Source organism: Eleginops maclovinus, chromosome 11 (genome assembly GCF_036324505.1).
Source record: "Eleginops maclovinus isolate JMC-PN-2008 ecotype Puerto Natales chromosome 11, JC_Emac_rtc_rv5, whole genome shotgun sequence".
NCBI classification, from domain to species: Eukaryota; Metazoa; Chordata; class Actinopteri; order Perciformes; family Eleginopidae; genus Eleginops; species Eleginops maclovinus.
The window spans coordinates 9,468,119-9,486,894 of NC_086359.1; the positions used below are offsets into that span (position 1 = coordinate 9,468,119).

General features: G+C 42.1%; 3 protein-coding genes and 1 long non-coding RNA gene across 4 annotated transcripts; 2 read left to right on the top strand and 2 right to left on the bottom strand.

Annotated features, from left to right (window-relative positions):
* Nucleotides 1-1,103: 1,103 nt before the first annotated feature.
* Nucleotides 1,104-3,763, bottom strand: LOC134871973 (uncharacterized). Its single transcript, XR_010166763.1, has 3 exons — nt 2,877-3,763; nt 1,979-2,307; nt 1,104-1,382 (listed from the first exon to the last, which is right to left on the bottom strand). It is a non-coding gene; the product is annotated as an uncharacterized LOC134871973 (long non-coding RNA).
* faah2b (fatty acid amide hydrolase 2b) lies at nt 1,986-8,471 on the top strand. The gene is made up of 11 exons (XM_063895017.1): nt 1,986-2,271; nt 3,029-3,111; nt 3,259-3,395; nt 3,538-3,747; nt 4,355-4,474; nt 4,563-4,698; nt 5,261-5,378; nt 5,470-5,589; nt 6,495-6,606; nt 6,686-6,871; nt 7,531-8,471. Exons 1-11 carry the CDS (start codon nt 2,080-2,082, stop codon nt 7,704-7,706), a joined length of 1,590 nt encoding a protein of 529 aa, XP_063751087.1. The 5' UTR covers nt 1,986-2,079; the 3' UTR covers nt 7,707-8,471.
* Nucleotides 8,472-9,216: 745 nt separating this feature from the next.
* nelfa (negative elongation factor complex member A) lies at nt 9,217-14,929 on the bottom strand. Its single transcript, XM_063895016.1, has 11 exons — nt 14,685-14,929; nt 12,826-12,997; nt 12,230-12,391; nt 11,949-12,038; nt 11,712-11,839; nt 11,522-11,591; nt 11,332-11,432; nt 11,108-11,216; nt 10,622-10,950; nt 10,436-10,535; nt 9,217-10,002 (listed from the first exon to the last, which is right to left on the bottom strand). The coding sequence occupies exons 1-11, from the start codon at nt 14,892-14,894 to the stop codon at nt 9,818-9,820; spliced, it is 1,656 nt and encodes a 551-aa protein (XP_063751086.1). The 5' UTR covers nt 14,895-14,929; the 3' UTR covers nt 9,217-9,817.
* A 559-nt stretch (nt 14,930-15,488) lies between these two features.
* nicol1 (NELL2 interacting cell ontogeny regulator 1) lies at nt 15,489-18,246 on the top strand. The gene is made up of 4 exons (XM_063895018.1): nt 15,489-15,832; nt 16,043-16,175; nt 16,780-16,868; nt 17,199-18,246. The coding sequence occupies exons 2-4, from the start codon at nt 16,064-16,066 to the stop codon at nt 17,268-17,270; spliced, it is 273 nt and encodes a 90-aa protein (XP_063751088.1). The 5' UTR covers nt 15,489-15,832; nt 16,043-16,063; the 3' UTR covers nt 17,271-18,246.
* Nucleotides 18,247-18,776: the final 530 nt, after the last annotated feature.

An 18,776-nucleotide genomic window follows, 5' to 3' on the forward strand; every position in this document is an offset into this window, starting at 1 on the left:
TAGCTGACTTTAATACTAAAAATCAGTAATAGCCTAAAGTGCTGCAACATATTAAATCAGAACAATATTAAATAATAGTATTATATTTGATTGATTAATTAGAGTATAAACAGGGTACACAGTGTCAATGAGTAGAAGTCTAAAGGTGCACAAAATTAAATACTAAAATACATCAAAATCAAGTGCAGTAAAGGATACTAAGACAAACTATAGAGGGATTTACAAAAAATAATAAGATATGAGATACCAAAAACGTGTAAAATACTCTACTTTAACACAAGACATAATACAAAGAGAGGCTGAGTATCTTGTTAAAGTGCTGCTATCAGCCAGTAAGAAAACGATTACGAGAATGTGGTACAAAGTAGACCCACCGACTGAGGAGCAGTGGATGTGCACTGTGGAAGAGATTTTTGTAATGGAGAAAATCACACATAAACTGAGACTACAAGAGGAACAATTTGAGGACAAATGTGAAAAATGGACTGATTATAGAGGACGAGAAGAGGACACCACCACTGCCACTGGACAATAAGGACATTGATATAAGGATGAGTGTTTAACTATGTATGTATGTATGTTATGATGTATAAGTACCTCAAAGTTATACTATGTTACAAACACTGATTTCATACCATTAGAAAGGAGACATAAAACAGCAAATCAATACATATTATGTGGGTTTCTTTATCTAGTCAGACATTTTTTTAGGGAGAGTTGGAGGAATATTAAACAATGTAGTTATATAGTAATCCAGGAAATAGCCTTTTGAACCTGGGTTTGATGACTGATTTGTCTGTGTTTATTTATTTTGCAGAAACATATTGTTCTCTAGTTATAAGCCTTACTAATCATGGCTTAATATCATAGGGGTTCGTTTATTAAAGAGGCTGCCACTCCAATGAAGACAGATCTTTAATTCAGTGTTTGTTTGTGGAGCCGGCTGCAGATAATAATACATTTTGTTATGATGTGTTTGCTGTTTCACAATTTGGTTATAAATTACTGAGTGTGTACCAAAGAAAACACAGCTGCACTGGATACATCCATTAAACTAAATCCATTTAACTAAGTCTGTTAAAGTTTAACTTCATTTACCCGGAGGCACATTCAGGTCATCATCAAACTAGTCACATTACGTTTTGCAGACCATGACGCTTTCAAAATAAAAGTCGTATGAAATGTGTTTTACTACTGCACACAATTTCATTTTATGGAATATTCTAGGATAGAGTAGTATGAGCCCAAGTAAGTAGCCTAATTAAATAAATGCATCAACTAAATATCTTGATTTAAGATCTACTAAGTTCTCTGGATCTTCCAAGCCCAACATATCAACTGAGCCATCCATTGGAAATAGTTTTGGGATGGAGTAGAAAGCCCTGGAAACAGAAATGAGTAATTTAATCTTGAGTTTTTTTGGTTCTTTCAGCTAATGTTCACACTGTTATAACAGCAAAACATCTTTAGGTCATGTTTCTTAACTTTATAGATCAGAAGCCGAATACAAACCGGTTTTTAAAAATGTATTTACTCATAGGAATTCACTTTGGTGAAAATGGTGCATTCAAGGACACAGATAAAAATAAGCAAAATAAAGTACTATTAAAAATACCCTTTTAAAGAATATTGGAACAAATGAATAAATACAGTTTATACAAGTATAAATATGCAAGAAACTGAGTACAGTAGTGTAACAAGGGAGAGAAGTGGAGAGTTGTGCAAATTTAAAAAGAGGTAGTGTGGAGCAGAGATGTGCAACATGTTCAAAGGGTTACATACAATACATATACTATAACTTCAAAACACTATCACACCAAAGCTCTTAAAATGCCTAAAAACATTGACAGGAAGAATATTCAATAAACAGGATTAACATGTACATTTTATTGTTTTAGACTTTAAATACTCAAAATACCAACTTCCGGTTGTGCCCTCACTAACCCGTGTCAGCTTGACGCAGCAGGTTTATATTTACCCTCGTGCCGCTGTGTGACAGGTGGAGTTCAGTGCTGAGTGTGACAGCGTGACCACAGCCGAACAACCGCTGACTCTCCGTCCTGCCCGCGCGGTGCAAACATGGCACTGAGCCGTCTGGAGAAGGCCCAGGTGTGGCTTTTCAAAGCGGTCATGGGGCTCCTCTTCATGCTGTTTCGACTCTTTTCCCCCAAGGCGAGCACCTCCATGTCCGGCAAGAAGCTGCCGCCCGTCAGCGACCCTCTGCTGCTTGCCTCCGCCACGCAGCTGGCAAAGAAGATCCGGAGGAAAGAGGTGTGTTCCCGGGGTCAAACTGCGAGACAACCGCTGCTGCAAACACCAGATTTAGCATGTTTAATAGACTTGTGTATTTTTCCTTATATATCTTACGTTTGTGCCATTTTAGATGGCTTGGCAGCATAGCTATTTACAATTAATAACAACATATTTCAGCCAAAGCTATCGTAACTCTTGTTTAAGGATCTTTATCCTATATCTGTGTTTTCTATTACCTTCTTTAATGATGCAATAACACCTGTGGAGTAACAACACCAGCAGCTGCTGCTTTACAATCTCCCTAAAGCCTTTTATATAACATGTGATATCGTTACAGTATTAGACAGGTATGGGTGTGGTACTTTGTGCATTACACTGTGGTGCAATTTGGAGTACAAGAGCATTGTGTAATCATTGTATTTGATGGCAATATTGTCTGCGGGTTGCTTGTAGGCAAAACAAACCTAGTTAAGCAGTTTGTCATACATTTTGAGAGCAAATTATTGGTCCAATTCATTTTAAGAAATGCACTAGTTTTAGCTAGTGAAATGTGCACGACTAATAGGTGGACTGACGACATAAAATGCATACGAATGTCTGAATAAAATTCACTACAGATTTACCACATGTCCACACCCCTCTCTGTGTAAGCAGCTGAACCTGTTTCTTCATCCGTAGGAATTCAATGGAGATTTGGCCCAATTCTCACAGTGGGTGTTGTTTTCCTGTTGTGGAACTTTTGCACCCGTGTGGACATTTCCTTCTGTTTCTGCAGGTTTCCAGTGTGGAGGTGGTGCGGGCTTACATCGACAGGATCCAGGAAGTCAACCCATTTTTGAACGCTGTGATAAAAGACAGGCAAGATTGAACCATTCTTTTTTTTCTGATATTTAATCTTTTGTGTTTATTGTGTAACCTTCTTTGTACTCCTCTACAGTGCTTGTGCTATCATTTTTTTGGATGATCAGAAATTAAACAGCTTTGGGTTATTTATTCTGCATCCAGGTTTGATGCCGCCCTCCAGGAGGCGAGCCAGGTGGACAAGCTGATCGAGGAGGAGACTGGGGGGGAGGAGGTGCTGGAGGACCGGCTTCCTTTACTGGGAGTCCCCCTCTCTGTCAAGGAGTCCTTCGCCCTCCAGGGTAACCTCCAGCATTCTTATATTCTGATTACATACATCAATAAGAGAACCTCGGGTCAACCTTTGATAGTGAAAGCGCACAGTTAAACATTGTTTTGATTTAAAGCTGCAGCTCAGCATTTTACCACCTCTCCGTCTTGCAGGCATGCCCTTTACTACCGGTCTGATCTCCAGGAGAGGAGTCGTGGCCACTGTGGACGCTCCTCCTGTGGCCCTGCTGAAGAGAGCGGGGGCCATCCCCATGGGCGTCACCAACACCCCTGAGCTGTGCATGTGGTGCGAGACCCACAACCATCTGAACGGCATCACCAACAACCCGTACGACCTGGAGAGGATACCAGGAGGAAGCTCAGGTTAGCAACGTTAGGGGCCCTATTTTGTTCATTTTCAGGTTCATATTTCTATTGTGTGTCTCTGATCTAATTTTCCAACAAACTGAAGTTGCTTTTGCCCAACCAGTTCTGAAGTTCTGTCAGCCAGTACAAAGTATTTATCTAGTTAAAGACACAACTGTTCTCCAGGAGAGAGAGTTGTATCCCGAGGTGGCATGCCCGAGCGCTACGGGAATGGAGTGATAGACTGGGTAAAAGGCCGAGGCAGTGATCAATATTTCCTCAATAATACGTTTAAAATAGTGGTACATCATCTCAGGGGAATTTGGTCAACATAACTTATTTATACAAAATTAAACAACATTTTCTAGTTGATTAAAGGCCATTTGTTTTTAAATTTTGAAAGATTTTATAAAATTGACACCGGATGACCGCTGATGCTATAAATAATATTGAATTGAACTTCCCTAATTCAAAGTAGTGATCATAATTTGTTCTTTTTTGGATTAAATAACTCCTTATTTTGAAATAAAATGATTTAGAAACAAATTTGCCCCTGGACACCAGGAAGGTTAGGCAGATCCACTCACTAATCTCTGCTTCTGTCCCCCTTTCCTCCCCCTGTCAGGTGGGGAGGGCAGTATTCTGGCAGCGGCAGGCGCTGTAATGGGCGTGGGCTCAGACATCGGCGGCAGCATCCGTATGCCATGTTTCTTCAATGGAATATTTGGCCATAAAACCACTCCTGGTGAGAGAATCTAAATGTTAAGTGGATATCGATGCAAAAGCCGTGCTAAAAAGAGGAAACGCACTGGACCCTGTGATGTGTTCTGCAGGTGTCATGTCCACGGAGAACCAGTACCCTCCCTGCACTGGCAGACATGGAGAGTACCTCAGCAGCGGACCCATGTGCCGCTACGCTGAAGACCTGCGGCCCCTGCTCAAGATCATGGTGGGGCCCAACGCTCACATGTAAGAGCTCAGAGTCATATCTAACATGCATTAAAAGCTGGTGTTATTTAACAGCTTGTAAAATCAAATTGTTGAGATGCAATGTGGCCCGCGGCACGTCCGTAACTGTAGACTTGCCTCATAAAGCTGCCTGTTCTCCTGTGGGAAATTGTCTTTCACTATATGTTTCACAAAGAGTAAAAAGGAGGGGCACATAATGTCCCAAAACACCAGACAAAAAGAGAAGCAATTAAGCATACAATTCAATGGTATAAGAAGACCTGAAAACCAGCTGTCAACCTTGGAAAATGTGTCCATGAGAGCGCACTGTGACAGACAGAGCAATCAATATCAATCCAGTTCATCTTTTTTACGAGTATCTATCACAACCGTCTTCCTCAGGTAAAGCTGAGTGGAATAAGATGCAAATGTGCCATTTAGAACTGGTGAATGCAAAGAGCTTGAACCACAATCCAAATTGCTTTATGGGGCCAGAAGCTGACAGTGTGTGTTCAGATCAAATCATCGAGCTGTGATGGCGTAACTCTTTTAATTAGCAGTACTTCTTTACACGTGTCCTCAGGTTGTCCTTAAACACGAAGGTGGACCTAAAGAAGCTGCGGTTCTTCACCATCCCTCACGATGGCGGTTCTATGCTGACATTCCCCATCAGCAAAGACCTCCTGGAGATTCAGAGGAAGGTGTGTGAAATCCAACATCTGTGAGCTGGAAGAAACAGGGCTTATCAGGACTGGTTGTTAGAATTAAAGATCCTCACGTGATGTTCTCCAGGTGGTGCAGCGTCTGGAGGCCGACCTCGGAGTGGAGGTCCAGGAAGTGAGCTTCCCTGAGCTCCGCTACAGCTTCCAGATCTGGAACACATACATGGGTCTTCCTGACGACAATGGCAAGGTGGGTCCTCCTGATGCCTGTAAGAAGAGTGTGTTGTAGGGAGAAAAACAGACTGCTGTTGCCATGACTCTCTATCTAATGAAAGTCACAGCTCCTATTGTCGTCTGCTGTCAGGAGAGGGATCACTAATCGCCAGGGCGGGCACGCGCGCACACACACACGCGCGCGCGCGCACACACACACACACACACACACACACACACACACACACACACACACACACACACACACACACACACACACACACACACACACACACACACACACACACACACACACACACACACACACACACACACACACACACACACACACACACACACTCACTTCTGCAGGGTCCTTTGGTGCGTCTGATAAGTCATTATTTTAACCCTGGTCCGAAATATTTTAGGATTGATTTAAATAATTCAATTTTATGTGTTTCATTTTGTTTTTAAAAGGATAAACTGATTTCTTTCTCTTGTCTGCATCTCTCTGGTGGCTTCTTATTTAAAATACCCTTTAAAATGTAATGCATTGTTCAAGATTAAACCATGATGTGTTGCAAACCTGCGTAACCATAATAACGGCAAAGCAGAACAATACGCTAGTGAGAGGGTGGTATTACTGCAGTGAAGGAAACCCCAGTGAGATTTAACAGATTAAAGTCACACAATCACTTCTTTATTCTTTGACTCAAGTTGATTTTAAATCAATATTTCAGTACGGTGGTACATTAAGACTAATAAGTAACTTGTATTAAAGAGGACATATTATGCTCATTTCCAGGAGCATATTGGTATATTATGCCTCTCCTGTGACCTGTTTACATGTTCAAAAAGGTCTTTATTTTTCTCATACTGCCTGATCCAAGTAATTTGTAATTTTGTGAGCTTTAAAAAAATACTTTCTTTTTCCTCCCTAAGCCCCCCCAGGCGTTTTCAGAGCTGATGGGGGAACCAGGACGTCCCGTATGGCCTGTATGGGAGCTGCTGAAATGGATGATAGGAAAATCCGAGCACACCCTGGCTGCTATCAGTAAGAGGGGTTAAAAAAAAACCTTTGATATTTATCGTTTATTTTACCTGATATTAATCACCATTACTACCGTTCTCAGCCCTGGCCCTGATCGAGATGACTGCCTCCAAACCGTCGCCCTTCATCCTGGAGCAGAAGGAGAAGCTGCAGAAGCAGGTGGACGAGCTGCTGGGCACTGACGGGGTTTTCCTCTACCCCTCGCACCCCAGGGTGGCGCCGAAACACCACCACCCGCTCTTCAGACCCTTCGACTTCGCCTACACGGGTCAGTCATCATCATTTTCTACAAGATTTTTAAAAACTGTGGTTGATACACACCTGAGGGAAAGAGAAGCTAAGGTGTACTGAAGACAAATGATTTCATTTTCCATACCTCTGATCCCTAACAAACCCAACTGCCATACACAGGTTAGCAAAAATAATCAAAAAGCCAGCATTTCTGACTCTTGAGATCTGCATTTTTGTATTATTTATTGAGTAAATCAAGAGACTTGTATATGTTGTTCACCCTGAGACTTTGAATCCCTTTCTCTGTTCATTGATCAATTTGAAAACCAACTTTAAAGATCCTTTATCAGCTCTACTTTCATTATCTGAACATCGAATAATCATGAAATGATAGTTTATGAAATGTAAAATTCCCTGCTAATTTTATGGGTTGACTCTCCTACAATGCATCGCTGATACAAGACATCTTTCCACAAATATCTTACCTTGTTGCGCGATAATAAGGTCAACATCTCCACAGATCAGAAAGTATTATAATAACGGCTTCTTATTCCATCAGAAAGCTTGACAATTACAAACAGAAGACATCATATTTGGGTTACAGTGTACCTCCCGTCTTCCTGTAAAGCTTTGAAAGAAAAACATCCCTCATTTCTTTTGTACTCCCACATCCCCCTCCCCCTTCCCTACCTGCAGGTATAATCAACATCCTGGGGCTGCCGGCCACACAGTGCCCTCTGGGTCTGAACGAGGAAGGTCTTCCCATGGGGCTGCAGGTGGTTGCTGGGAAGCTGCAGGACCACCTGACCCTCGAGGTGGCTCTCTTCCTGGAGAAGACGTTCGGTGGCTGGAGGGACCCTGGGGCTAAATAAGAACCACACACACACACACACACACACGGACAGCCATTACCAAATCTACAGCGTGGAGCCGGATGGTCTGAAGACTGTGGGACTTCTCTGCCGCGCTGCTTGCTGTAGTTCACACAGAGGTACAATCAGATCACTACTGGGATGTACCAAGAAGCGTCAGTCATCTTTTATCATTTTCTTTGTTCAAATCAGGAGCACAAGCTTTAAAAAAAAAAAGGTAGATTTTCACGTGTGTGAACGTTCACATTAACATGCAAAACAAAGCTGCCGGTGATCGGGTCTCTGTGTTGTTGAACATCAGGCCCGTGCAGATACCTACCTCTCAGACAGTTCATTTTCCCTAGTCTGTTTCTTTGTCTGTACAGTTACACGTACAAAGACTTAATTCTACATTTCGGATCAATACAAGTCCACCATTTGTATTGAACAGCGTTGAGTGTGTCACCGTTCTGATTGTGTGTATGCATTATGGAGCTGTCATGACACTTTCCATCACAGTGGAGGAAAAGTTATAAAAGGACATTTCTTTGACTATCTGACTGCAGCCATGCTCTCACACCTGTGTAGAAGAGACTTTGTTTAAAATAAAACTGAGGTAGGTATGCTAATAATTAGAGTCTGGACCGGGCCGTCACAATGTTTGATTGCAGTGAGAAAATCTAAGGTGTGTGGTTATGTGAATGTCACAGAATAATAACTGTGCCTGGTTTATGCTGCATTTCATTTGTTTCTTTTGATTAAACGTTCATTTCCTTTTTAACTTCAGCTTAACTGGTTCTTTTCCTAATTGCTATTTTTGACTGTTGAGAAATACACATTTTCTACAGAGCCACATTCAGCAAAAGGATTAACAGGTTTGAGAACAAAGACTGTAACTAAGGGAAACAGCTAGCCCTGGACTCGGTCCAAAGGTAACACAATCCACCTGCCTTCACTGCTAATGGCTCACTCATTAACCGCTTATATCTCGTTTAACCTTTAGAAGAACTGAAGTGGGAAAATGTCAGGTTGAGGTTAACCCCGGGGGTTATGTGGGACTGTTTCTTGGCAGAGCAATTCCATCAAGCCATACAAGGTAGAAAAAAATACTAGAATTTTAATTTAGTTGACAGATGCATTCTGCTCATTTCCATATCTGTATCTCTACTGTGACATGTCTCCAAGATCTTTATTTTTCTCATACTGCCTGTGCTGCAGCACCTCTTTTCACCCTCTGTCTGAAACCAGAGCCCAGTCTACTCTGATTGGTTAGTTGGCCGGCTCTGTAGTGATTGGTCAACTGCTTAGAGATGTCGTGCCCCTTGGAGCGCAAGTGTTCTATAAAGATGTCACTTTGAATAACAGCTGAAAATCTGGGATTTCTGACTTCAATAATTCACAGAAATGTAAAACCCTCCCAAATATGTTAACCAGCATGTCATGTATAAACAGTAGAGAGAGTGAAGCACTACCAGGAAACCCCGGGTACATTCTCTAAAAACGTGAGTAAGAAAGATGAGAGACGCCCCCCTGGAGTCTGTTGCCACTTTATTTTCTTCCCTTCTTTGGAAAAAGGATGAAAACCGAGGTGAACATCTACCGGAAGGCTCCGAACAGAACTCGACAGCATTGAGAAATCTTTTTTACGGTCACCTCTATGATGACTTCTCGTTATTGTTCTCTTCTTTTTGTCACAAACTATAATTCGGTTCTGAAAGGTCGAAGATAAGCTGCAAATGTGACATTCACACAAAAATACAGACAGCTCGTCTCGTCTCCTCGTCATGCTTGTACCTCGGAGTACAAATGTTGAAAGGGGCCTGCCGTGACAATAACTCCTCTGCTCGTTTAACTCTCACCCCTCCTGAACGCAGCATCATTCAGGAATCGGACATAAAAACTGAAACAATAAAAAGGGTAAGGGTAACAGCCGAACAAAAAGTACAGAAACATTCTTCAGAGTCCTGCATGTTGGCGCTGCAGGATAAGGGAGGACCTGTCTCTCCTTGACGCACGAGTGCTGGATTTGGCCCAAATGTGTATGCAAATACTTGTAAGTATGTAAACATGTTTGTTTTTTATTGAAGTGGATAAGAAATTTTGGGTGTGTGACTTTGAGCACTCGAAGCTCCTCAGGAAGTATTGGTGATGGGTTTGTATTTCTTGAGACGGGTCCACTGTCCTGTGGAGTAGTTCATTTCGAAGACTGTGTCCACCAGCATGGTGGTGCTGCCGGTGCCGTCGGCTTTGGGAAGGACCTCCGTGTGTTCGCTCAGCTTGATCTGGATGATGTCCCCCTGCTCCGGGCATGGGTTCTCTGCAGGACGGACAGGAGGAAGCAGACGTGTTATCAAAGGGTCCAACAGGTTTGTTGCATTTAGGAACCCTCACAGACACTTCCTGTAAATACATGACTGTGTGAAAGCACTTAGGTTTTTTATCTAACTCAGTGAATGACCTCTGTTGCAGACTCATCTCCTCACTTAACCTAAAATAAATTCTAACAGGTGTCCTAGCCTAGCAGCTATCTAGGAAACTTATGCAGAGGTGAGATTAACCCCTTTAATAGGTATTACACATTCTTTTAAACAGGTGTGATTGGTTGATTTAAAAAATAGAAATAGCAATGCACTCTTAGGGAAAATGGGTATAGAACGGACAGGGCAATCAAGAGTATTAAACATAGAATTGTGTCTATTATCAACAGGGACAGGAATTAGAAATGAGTTTCTTAAAAATGTCTCCATTACCTCTGGATCCAGCCATGAAGCCCAGGATGAGGGCCTTCTCCGGTCTGGTGACCTTGTTGGCCGTCTTGAACATCTCCTGGGCGGCGTACATCTGGTCTCTCTGAGGAGCGGGAACAGCAGCAGAAGATTAAAATAAATACAATTAAACTATCGTTGTGTCTTTGAACCACCCAGCCTCCATCTCACCGTGAGGGACAGATTCTTTTTGGGCTGCGGCTGTGGTGGTGTAGGGGTGGGTGTCGGGGTTGGGGTCTGAGGTGTGCTGGGAGGCTGGGTGGGGGTCTCCGGCTGGCTGGCGGTGGCGGCTGCCGGGGGCCCGTTGCTGGCGGGGGTGGAGACTGGCGTGCTGGGAGACGTGGGGGTGGCGGGGTTTGCCGTGTTGCTGGCGTTGTACATGGGCGTCCTCTGTTTGTACTGGCCCGGGAGTGTGGCGGTGGCACCGGCGCCCGCTGTTGCCGACTCCTCCGGTTGGCGTGCTGACTGCAGCGTGTCCCGCCCCGAACCACCGGCATTCGCTTCAGAGGTGGGGGGGGAGAAGAAGAGACATGGTGAGATTGACATGATGCCCGCCTGCTGCCTGTAGGGAGGTTTTCCCCTACCTTCTTGACCCAATTAATGAATAAAAGCCCTTTGTATTTGAGCAAACAATACAAGTCTACGTGTTTGTCTAACCTGGCTGTGCCTCGGAGCTGGGAATGTAAGAGGAGGAGGGAACCATGCTGGGTGTGGCCGGTAGATAGCTGGTCGACGGCAGAGGGTTCTCGTTCAGCGCCCCCAGTTTCTGTCAAACAAAACGGTATCAGTTACAACGGTCAGAGAAAACCTGAGTGAGAGGGGCAGTAATATGAGACCGAACAGCAGAAATCCAGACGGTTTGAAGGATGTGGAGGAAGTACCTGTGCAGACACGAGGCCGGCGGCGTAGTCTGGGGTCGTGTTCTCCACCACCGCTGCTGCTGCCGCTTCTTCTTTGGCTGCTTTCTCTCCGGCCTCCGTTTCTGAAGCAGGGGAGAACATTAATACAGACCCATGAACTCAAGGTGCAGAATATAGACATGGGCTGATTGAGGGCTGGAAATGTAGTTACCCAAAGTCTTTCTTCTCCTCTTAGCTTCTCTTCCAGCCCCGACCATATCCAGCTCGGAAATATCTAAGAGCTTTAAGGAGAACAAAAAGTAAAAAATGAAAAGACATTTTGGCAATAGAACTACATGCAACAGAACGATTCATAAGAATCACAGTTTTATCTAGTAGGGTTTTCTGGAATCTGAGGTTACCTTGACCCCCCTCTCCTTGCGCAGAGGCGTCCGTGCAGGGGCGATAGGCGTGCGGTTACTGGGGGGGCTGAACATACTGGGAGCAGTGGGACTGCGGAACGGGGCCTTGGGAATCCCCTTGAGAGGAGCTGAGAGCAAACATTGACAAAGGTCAGAAGTCAGAGTAAAACGTTTCTTGGATAGAACGTTGGAACTCGTTAGAACCACTGAGTGAGCTTTTATTGATATTCAACTCACTGGTTGTGTCGATCTTTTTAACCAGTCCTCTCCCTTTGGCGTGGAAAGGCACTCCGGCTGTCTTTTTGAGCTGTTGGGCCGTCTCTGTGGCTATAGTAGAAAAGAAAAGAATGAACTGTGACCACATTTACAAACAAATGATCAACAAACACACTGATCAGGCACACAATTTTAAACAATGCCTAACAAATTCAAATATGCCAAGACAGGAGAAAGAACAGCGATATTTCCAAATACTGCTGTAGAGAAAAGTGATGTTAATTATTTGAAGGTTAACTTACATTTCTGCAGCAGCTCTGCCCTGAGTGTCGCACTCTTGGGTTTCCTCTTCAGCTGGAAATGTTTGACGGGGGGTGTAAGGGGTCCCACCAGAGTGGTTAGCGCACTTTTGTTCAGGTACTGGCACTCCAGAGGAAGCATGGCCGATGCCTCACACTCGCCCACTGTGTGTGTGTGGGGGGGGGGGGACAGAAGAGGAGGGGAAGAGATGAATCGGCAGAAGGACAGATGGAGGATCTAGCACTCACTTCACAACCTCACTTGCTCATGTTGAGCAGATGATTAATGTTAGCAAACAGAACTTCAAAAATATCACCAAACATTAGAATCCATAAGCCAATATCAGCCAGTTGGTAAAAAAGGTGTGTAAGAAAACCTTACAATTTCCTGCAATAAGATGTAAGCTTTTACCAAAAAAGCTACGTAAATACTACTGAGGAAATGCATTCCTTACATTTAATTACAAAACAATCAAATATACTCACAATCCCCACATTATACAAAACTCTATTACCATGAACACATGTCAAATACTGAACCGCTCCAGCTAATTAAAAGTATCAAAAGACAGGGGGCTGACTGACTGACAAAATACTACCTTTCTCCCGAAGCTCTCCAAGGATATCCTGCACATTCGGGTTCTGCTCCTCCAAGTCCAGGTTGAGAGAGCCGGTCTCTGGGAAGGACTTGAGGATGTCTGCGACCATCAGCACCCAGGGCTCCGAATCCACCGTAGCCAGCTGGATTATCTCCGACAGGGCCTCCTTCATCTAACGAGAGGAAGACGGGGTTAGTGAAACCAAAGACAAACCTTACCTACCCTACCTGAGAAGTTCATGATCACAGGATGACTTGATGTATTTATTATTATTGTTTATTTGCAGTTTAATGTCTTAAGCTTTCAGTCATGTATAGCCCAGAGTACTGTCTTTAAGTTGTTTGAACAACGGCAAGAGCAGCGCAAATGCATTATAATCACAATAACAAATATATAAGCAAAAGTCTGTGTTTCTTTTCTGTTGATCAACTGTTCCTTTCTATCCTGTTGCCGAGTACTTGCAGTGTAGCTGGAGATCTCTTAGGGGGCAAATAACTTCGATTTAGTCACTGATTGATCACTAAGATTTTAATCTGCAGCTTGTGACAAAATGATGCAACAGGATTTGCGAAACATCTGTCAACTATTTTTGTATGCATGCAGCTTGTTCACAATGACACTGGTGACATGTAGGCAACAGTAAAGATCAGAGCGACCTACAGTATTCAAAACTGAGACAACACCATCGACTACAATGAAGCAAAACATCTGGCAGCAATCAAATCATCTCAGATCATTTGAGTTACAAGCGGCATTAGTTACACCTCATCTGATTTCCTTGTAGTGTGAAGTACATGAGAGCCACCTGCTGACTGTAAGAGAACAACATTCGTAAGACTCTTGATCGCTTGGCAAGGTTTAAAGATGAGCAACTTTACATAGTCATATATCGAAAGCAAAACAGAAACTTGGCCTGACCTATTGGGGTAAAATGACTGCACGTTCACTTAAATATAATTATATGTCGGAGTTTTAAAACACTTTCTAAATATGCATTTATTTGACCACATTAGTTAGTAGTTACTTTACAAATTCAGATTATAAAAATTAATTAACAAATACATAAACAGTGATATTTAGTTATAGGTAAAGATATCAAGCATCAGTATGAAATGTAATTAGCTGTAATTTTACTAGCTGTGAAGAACACATGAATGCAACAAAAATAATAATCCAGTCATTTCATACATGATTTTGAATTGGGCCAATCTGCATAATAAGTACTTTTACTTTTGGTACTTCTACTTAAGAGAGTACTTCTTACAGCAGGTGCAGAAGAAGGAATTGTGTCTGTTTTTAACACACTTCCTGAATATGCAGGAATAATATGACGGGTGTCTAACGTTGAGGCAGTTTAACAAGTGATGTGTGGGACTAGATGCTGGTACCGCCTCCAGCTCGGGCACTCTGCGCGCTTTTGCCCATCCCACCATAATGTCTGAACGAGGACAGCTAGGCAAATGTTTCCCGGTGTCGCTGCTCAACCACGGGTGAAAAAAACGCAATTATAACGTCAAGTCAGTCGTGTAGATAGGTAACGTAAATACGCGTAGAAGTCTTTCTCAAGAACGGAGGTAAATCGGCCGAGGCGCAGGAATATCATGTTCTGGTTCTTACGTTAGTTAGCTAACTATATTAACCGTTGCAAATAACCAGTTAGAGATAGCAAGCTAATGCTAACTAAATAGGTTGAATAAGCATGTTTAGAGGTGTCACCTGCAGTAAAACACCTAGAGAACAAATACTGATTGGATTTAGAGCTACTAGTCTTACATTGAGCTGATTTCTTAGCTGTGTTTTTAAGTTAAAAGCCTACTTTACCTGTCAGGCTAACAGAAAGCTACCGAAAAGCGACCCACCTCGTCCACGGTCCGCCGGGGAAGATGCAGCATCCCGAGCAGCAGTTTCAGCTTCACCGGCGGCGACAAACTCGAAAAGCACAGCCGTATATTATCAATTACTGACACGGTGAGGAGAGAAGCGATGCTCGGAGGCGTCCAAAGCTCGTCCGTGGATCCCAATTTGTTGTGAAGCCACAGGCCGGTGTCGCTGTCCTTCATCGACGCCATCTTGGAAAAAGAAGTGTTTTGAGTTCGGGCATTTTAACGGGCAACCTAAGAAAACAGTCAGGACCCCGCCCACACCGGACTCTTTTGACAACACTGAAGCACACAAAAATAAATAAAAACTGGAAAATACTTTGAAACTATTGTCTTATCTCATATATTAATTAAATTGCTCTGTTTAAAACATTAAACTGTATCTATTCAGTTCGCGCCAAAATAAATTAAAATACATTTAGTGTGTTTTCTTATTTATTTTTTAAAATGTCAGTGCAATTCTTGTGTGTCTCAAAGCATTATATCGACAAAGAAATAATCAAATAAATACACTAATGCAATGCGATTTTGTATAATATATTATGATAAAAAGCCTTCATTCAGGTGAAAGTATAAATATTGCATTAGATAATTATTACGTAGATTGGGGTGAGTGTATTTAAAAGGGAGTAAACATCACACATAAATGGGATATGTTTATGTTATAAAGTGTATGTATAAAGTAGTAAACATTTGCAGCTGTCACATTTTTGTTGATATGCTACTACATTTGTAGTAGTTTTAAGACATACCACATTTATAATCTGAAAAAAAAAGTATGAACGAAAAATGTTGTAGTGAAGTAAAGCTCAATATTTTCCTCTGGCATGTTTTAGGGGTAGCAGAAAACGAGGAAAACATACTTACAAAATCATATTAAAGTACTTTGTTTATTGTACCATTAATTATGACTCATGTATAATTAAAACAATGTATGACATGGTATATACATAGTTTATTAATTCAAAGTTTTTTGGGGGGGCTTTTATTTTGAAATATTTACACCGGAAGACTTGACTGGTCCCCAAAGCAAATAGAGCCACACGCATGCGCATTCCCGTACTTCACTTAAACAACCCTAGGTGGGCATCTTGCGCTGGTTCTGAAATATCATCGACTGATTCACGGTAGGATAGCACGTCATTTGTGAAATAAACAGTCATTATACTCTGTATTCATACTTTCAAATAGATACACATATTAACCGATGGAAACGGGACTATTTTCCAAACAAAGCCTATCAGACGCTGCTATTTCATTGATTGACGGCCGTGAAGAATATTTTCTGTTGTATTTAACCAAAACGCCTGGGCATTTTATTTTTTTAACCCCAAAAGGGAATTAATCACATCACCACCATGGCGTCCAGTGGATATCTGCAGGCAGCGGTGCTCCTTCTGGCGGTACAGCTCATCTGTCTCGGTGCAGCTGATGCGGATCATGAGACTGGGACTGTCATCCCTGCCGAAAGTAGGTGGATTTCATATAAATCTGGATTTTTCAGCCTGTTCAGTGCAGGTTTATAAATATCTGCGTGGTGGAAATCAGCCACAGTGGTGTTTTCATTGGTCCCCACAGGGGTGCCATAGTGGGAATTGTAGGTCATCCTAATTGCCTGTATGTGACAATATAAAAATAGGCCCTGCACTGCTACTTTAAGAGCCAAATGTCATAGAAATGTAAAGGCAAATACCTATGATTTTCTTTAGCAGGCGCCATTTATGATAACATTGGTAAACCTTTGGATCTGTGAAATATCAGGACAAGACAAAAATAGTGGCAAGTGTCTAATCCAAGTTACTCAGAGGCCAAATTGATGATTTTAAATTGAGATTTTCAGCTATCAAACCGAGAAAACTCCGTATATGAGAGGCTCAAAACAGATTTTCCCACCCCTATTTTCTTGAAAAAGTACCTGATTATTCGTTTTTTCGGTAGTTTGCTATTAATTACTTCTGTCAACTAATCAGTTTGTTGACTAATCGTTACAGTTCTAGATGTAAGCAAACCTGAGGGACTTTTTCTGTGTATCAAACTGACAAACGTTTCTGAAACGTTTCCCTATTATTTCCAGGTCGCCCATGTGTGGACTGTCATGCATTTGAGTTTATGCAGAGGGCACTGCAAGATCTAAAGAAGACCGCGTTCAACCTCGATGCCAGGGTAGGTGAAGAATTATCTTCAGTATTAGTTTTTTCCCCAAAACGCAGCCCTGACTCGTGTCTGCACTGTCCTCACAAGCTGCATATAACCCAAAAAACTCTAAAATAGCACAGCAGCATGTATGTATGTTGCTGGAGATGCAGAATCTAGGACAAAAAGTCTGCAGGTTAACCTTTTTATGGAACCAGAGTTTCTCCCATGTGGATTTTAGCATATGGGCAGTAAGAGGACATTGGTCTGTTAGTAAATTAACTGAAACTCTTAAAGTGAGGAAATGGGACCCTCAAATCTGGCGGATGTTTACATGCTTGTTGTTTTTGTTTGTTGCAGACAGAGACGCTGGTGCTGCGGGCGGAGAGGCGGGCTCTGTGTGACTGCATGCCCACCAACTCTCTGCGCTGAGGACGCCCCCCACCTCCACCCTTCCACACACTGACACCCACCCTGTTCTAAACCTCTGAACTCATGTACAGCGACTTCCATCTTAACTTATCCACGCAATAGGCACTTTATTTTTCCTTTACTCTCATGTTGTTGTTTTGCCTTATTGGGGACGACTTTTATACCACTGAGGTTTTACATTGTGAAACACGCCTGTGAATTTAGTTTGTCTCCATCGTCACGGGATTTAGGTCAGTTTCTCATCTCATAAATAAACTATCTTTTGTACTTTTTAGTATATGACTGTACGGTGTAGATACAGTAGAATGCATCGATTAACTTACTCGTTGAATATCTTGTATGAGATTGAATGTTTACGACGATTTTACACATCAAACTGTAGCATCACGTGGAATTTATTTAATAATGGCTCAAAACACTTCAATAAAACATCATAAATCACCTTATAGGAATCGGTCATATTTAGATCATTTAAATGATTTGCAGCCTGGCTGCTTTTGTGAAAAAAGGTTGGGTAACTGATCAAAGAAAGTTATATTTCTTTTGGAAAAAAACAATGAAGATTTATTTGTAAAGACATCAGAAAAAAAGACATTTTTATCAGAAGTTCAAACTAATTTTTTAGAGTTTTTTTCTTGAAAAAGCGTATTTGTAAGTCTTGATTTAGCACAGCACTGTAGCATGAAATTACAGCACCTTTTGTTAACCTGCTGTTATTGTAGATTGTATGTATAGATTCTGTATATGTACACGGGTCTACTCTGCCTGACAGAGGCGTATGCAAGAAATAGCGACGAACGATATGGTATCAGAAAATGCAATATCGGCGGGGGGGAAGGGAGGATGGATAGAGATAGAAATTTAAAATGTCTTATTGTTGCTTGTTCATGAACGGTGTACTTTGTTAACATTGAGTCACAAGACGCCACATTTATTGTCTTAATGTTGTACCTATCAATAAAAACAATGAATGACCTTTACTGCCATGATCATTTACTAATTTGAGTGGTGCCTGGGTCCCACTCGCAGAAATGGAGTAGCAAGCCAATTGGCTGACGCCGAGCGAAGTGCAGATGCTGGATTGTTTGGTCTAACCAAGGCCTGGATGTAGGAAGGGGCTGATTCCTTCACAGCTCCTTAGGCCAGTGTCTTTAAGTGGATTCCTGGAGCCAGTGAACGGAGCGATGTGCAACTAAGAGTATTTCCACTTCTATAATTGGCTTTAACGATAATTTTTTCTTGATTTATCCATTAATTGTTTGTTTTATAAAGTGTGCCAATACCTGGAGATGTTAGGTTTACGGTCACAGAACCTAATAGCGTGTGAGTATAAAGTATAAGATAAGATGTACCGTTATTAATCCCTGTGGGGAAATTCAGGAGTTTAAGCAGCAACAGCGCGAGAAAGAAAAACAGTGCAGATTCAGACTAGGATAATAAACTATACAATACAAATGATCATCACTTTTCTCACATTGTTAGTGGATTCTTGGCATATTTGCTTAA

Bases quoted from the DNA above. Each gene is read 5' to 3' on its own strand.
- faah2b (XM_063895017.1), top strand. From the start codon at position 2,080: ATGGCACTGAGCCGTCTGGAGAAGGCCCAGGTGTGGCTTTTCAAAGCG. The intron at 3,748-4,354 runs GTTAGCAACGTT...TCCCCCTGTCAG, and splicing joins GATACCAGGAGGAAGCTCAG to GTGGGGAGGGCAGTATTCTG. The intron at 5,379-5,469 runs GTGTGTGAAATC...GATGTTCTCCAG, and splicing joins TCCTGGAGATTCAGAGGAAG to GTGGTGCAGCGTCTGGAGGC.
- nelfa (XM_063895016.1), bottom strand. From the start codon at position 14,894: ATGGCGTCGATGAAGGACAGCGACACCGGCCTGTGGCTTCACAACAAA. The intron at 11,840-11,948 runs GTGAGTTGAATA...GTTTGCTCTCAG, and splicing joins TAAAAAGATCGACACAACCA to CTCCTCTCAAGGGGATTCCC. The intron at 11,217-11,331 runs GTACTTCCTCCA...TTTGTTTGACAG, and splicing joins CCGGCCTCGTGTCTGCACAG to AAACTGGGGGCGCTGAACGA.
- nicol1 (XM_063895018.1), top strand. From the start codon at position 16,064: ATGGCGTCCAGTGGATATCTGCAGGCAGCGGTGCTCCTTCTGGCGGTA. The intron at 16,176-16,779 runs GTAGGTGGATTT...TATTATTTCCAG, and splicing joins GACTGTCATCCCTGCCGAAA to GTCGCCCATGTGTGGACTGT. The intron at 16,869-17,198 runs GTAGGTGAAGAA...TGTTTGTTGCAG, and splicing joins CGTTCAACCTCGATGCCAGG to ACAGAGACGCTGGTGCTGCG.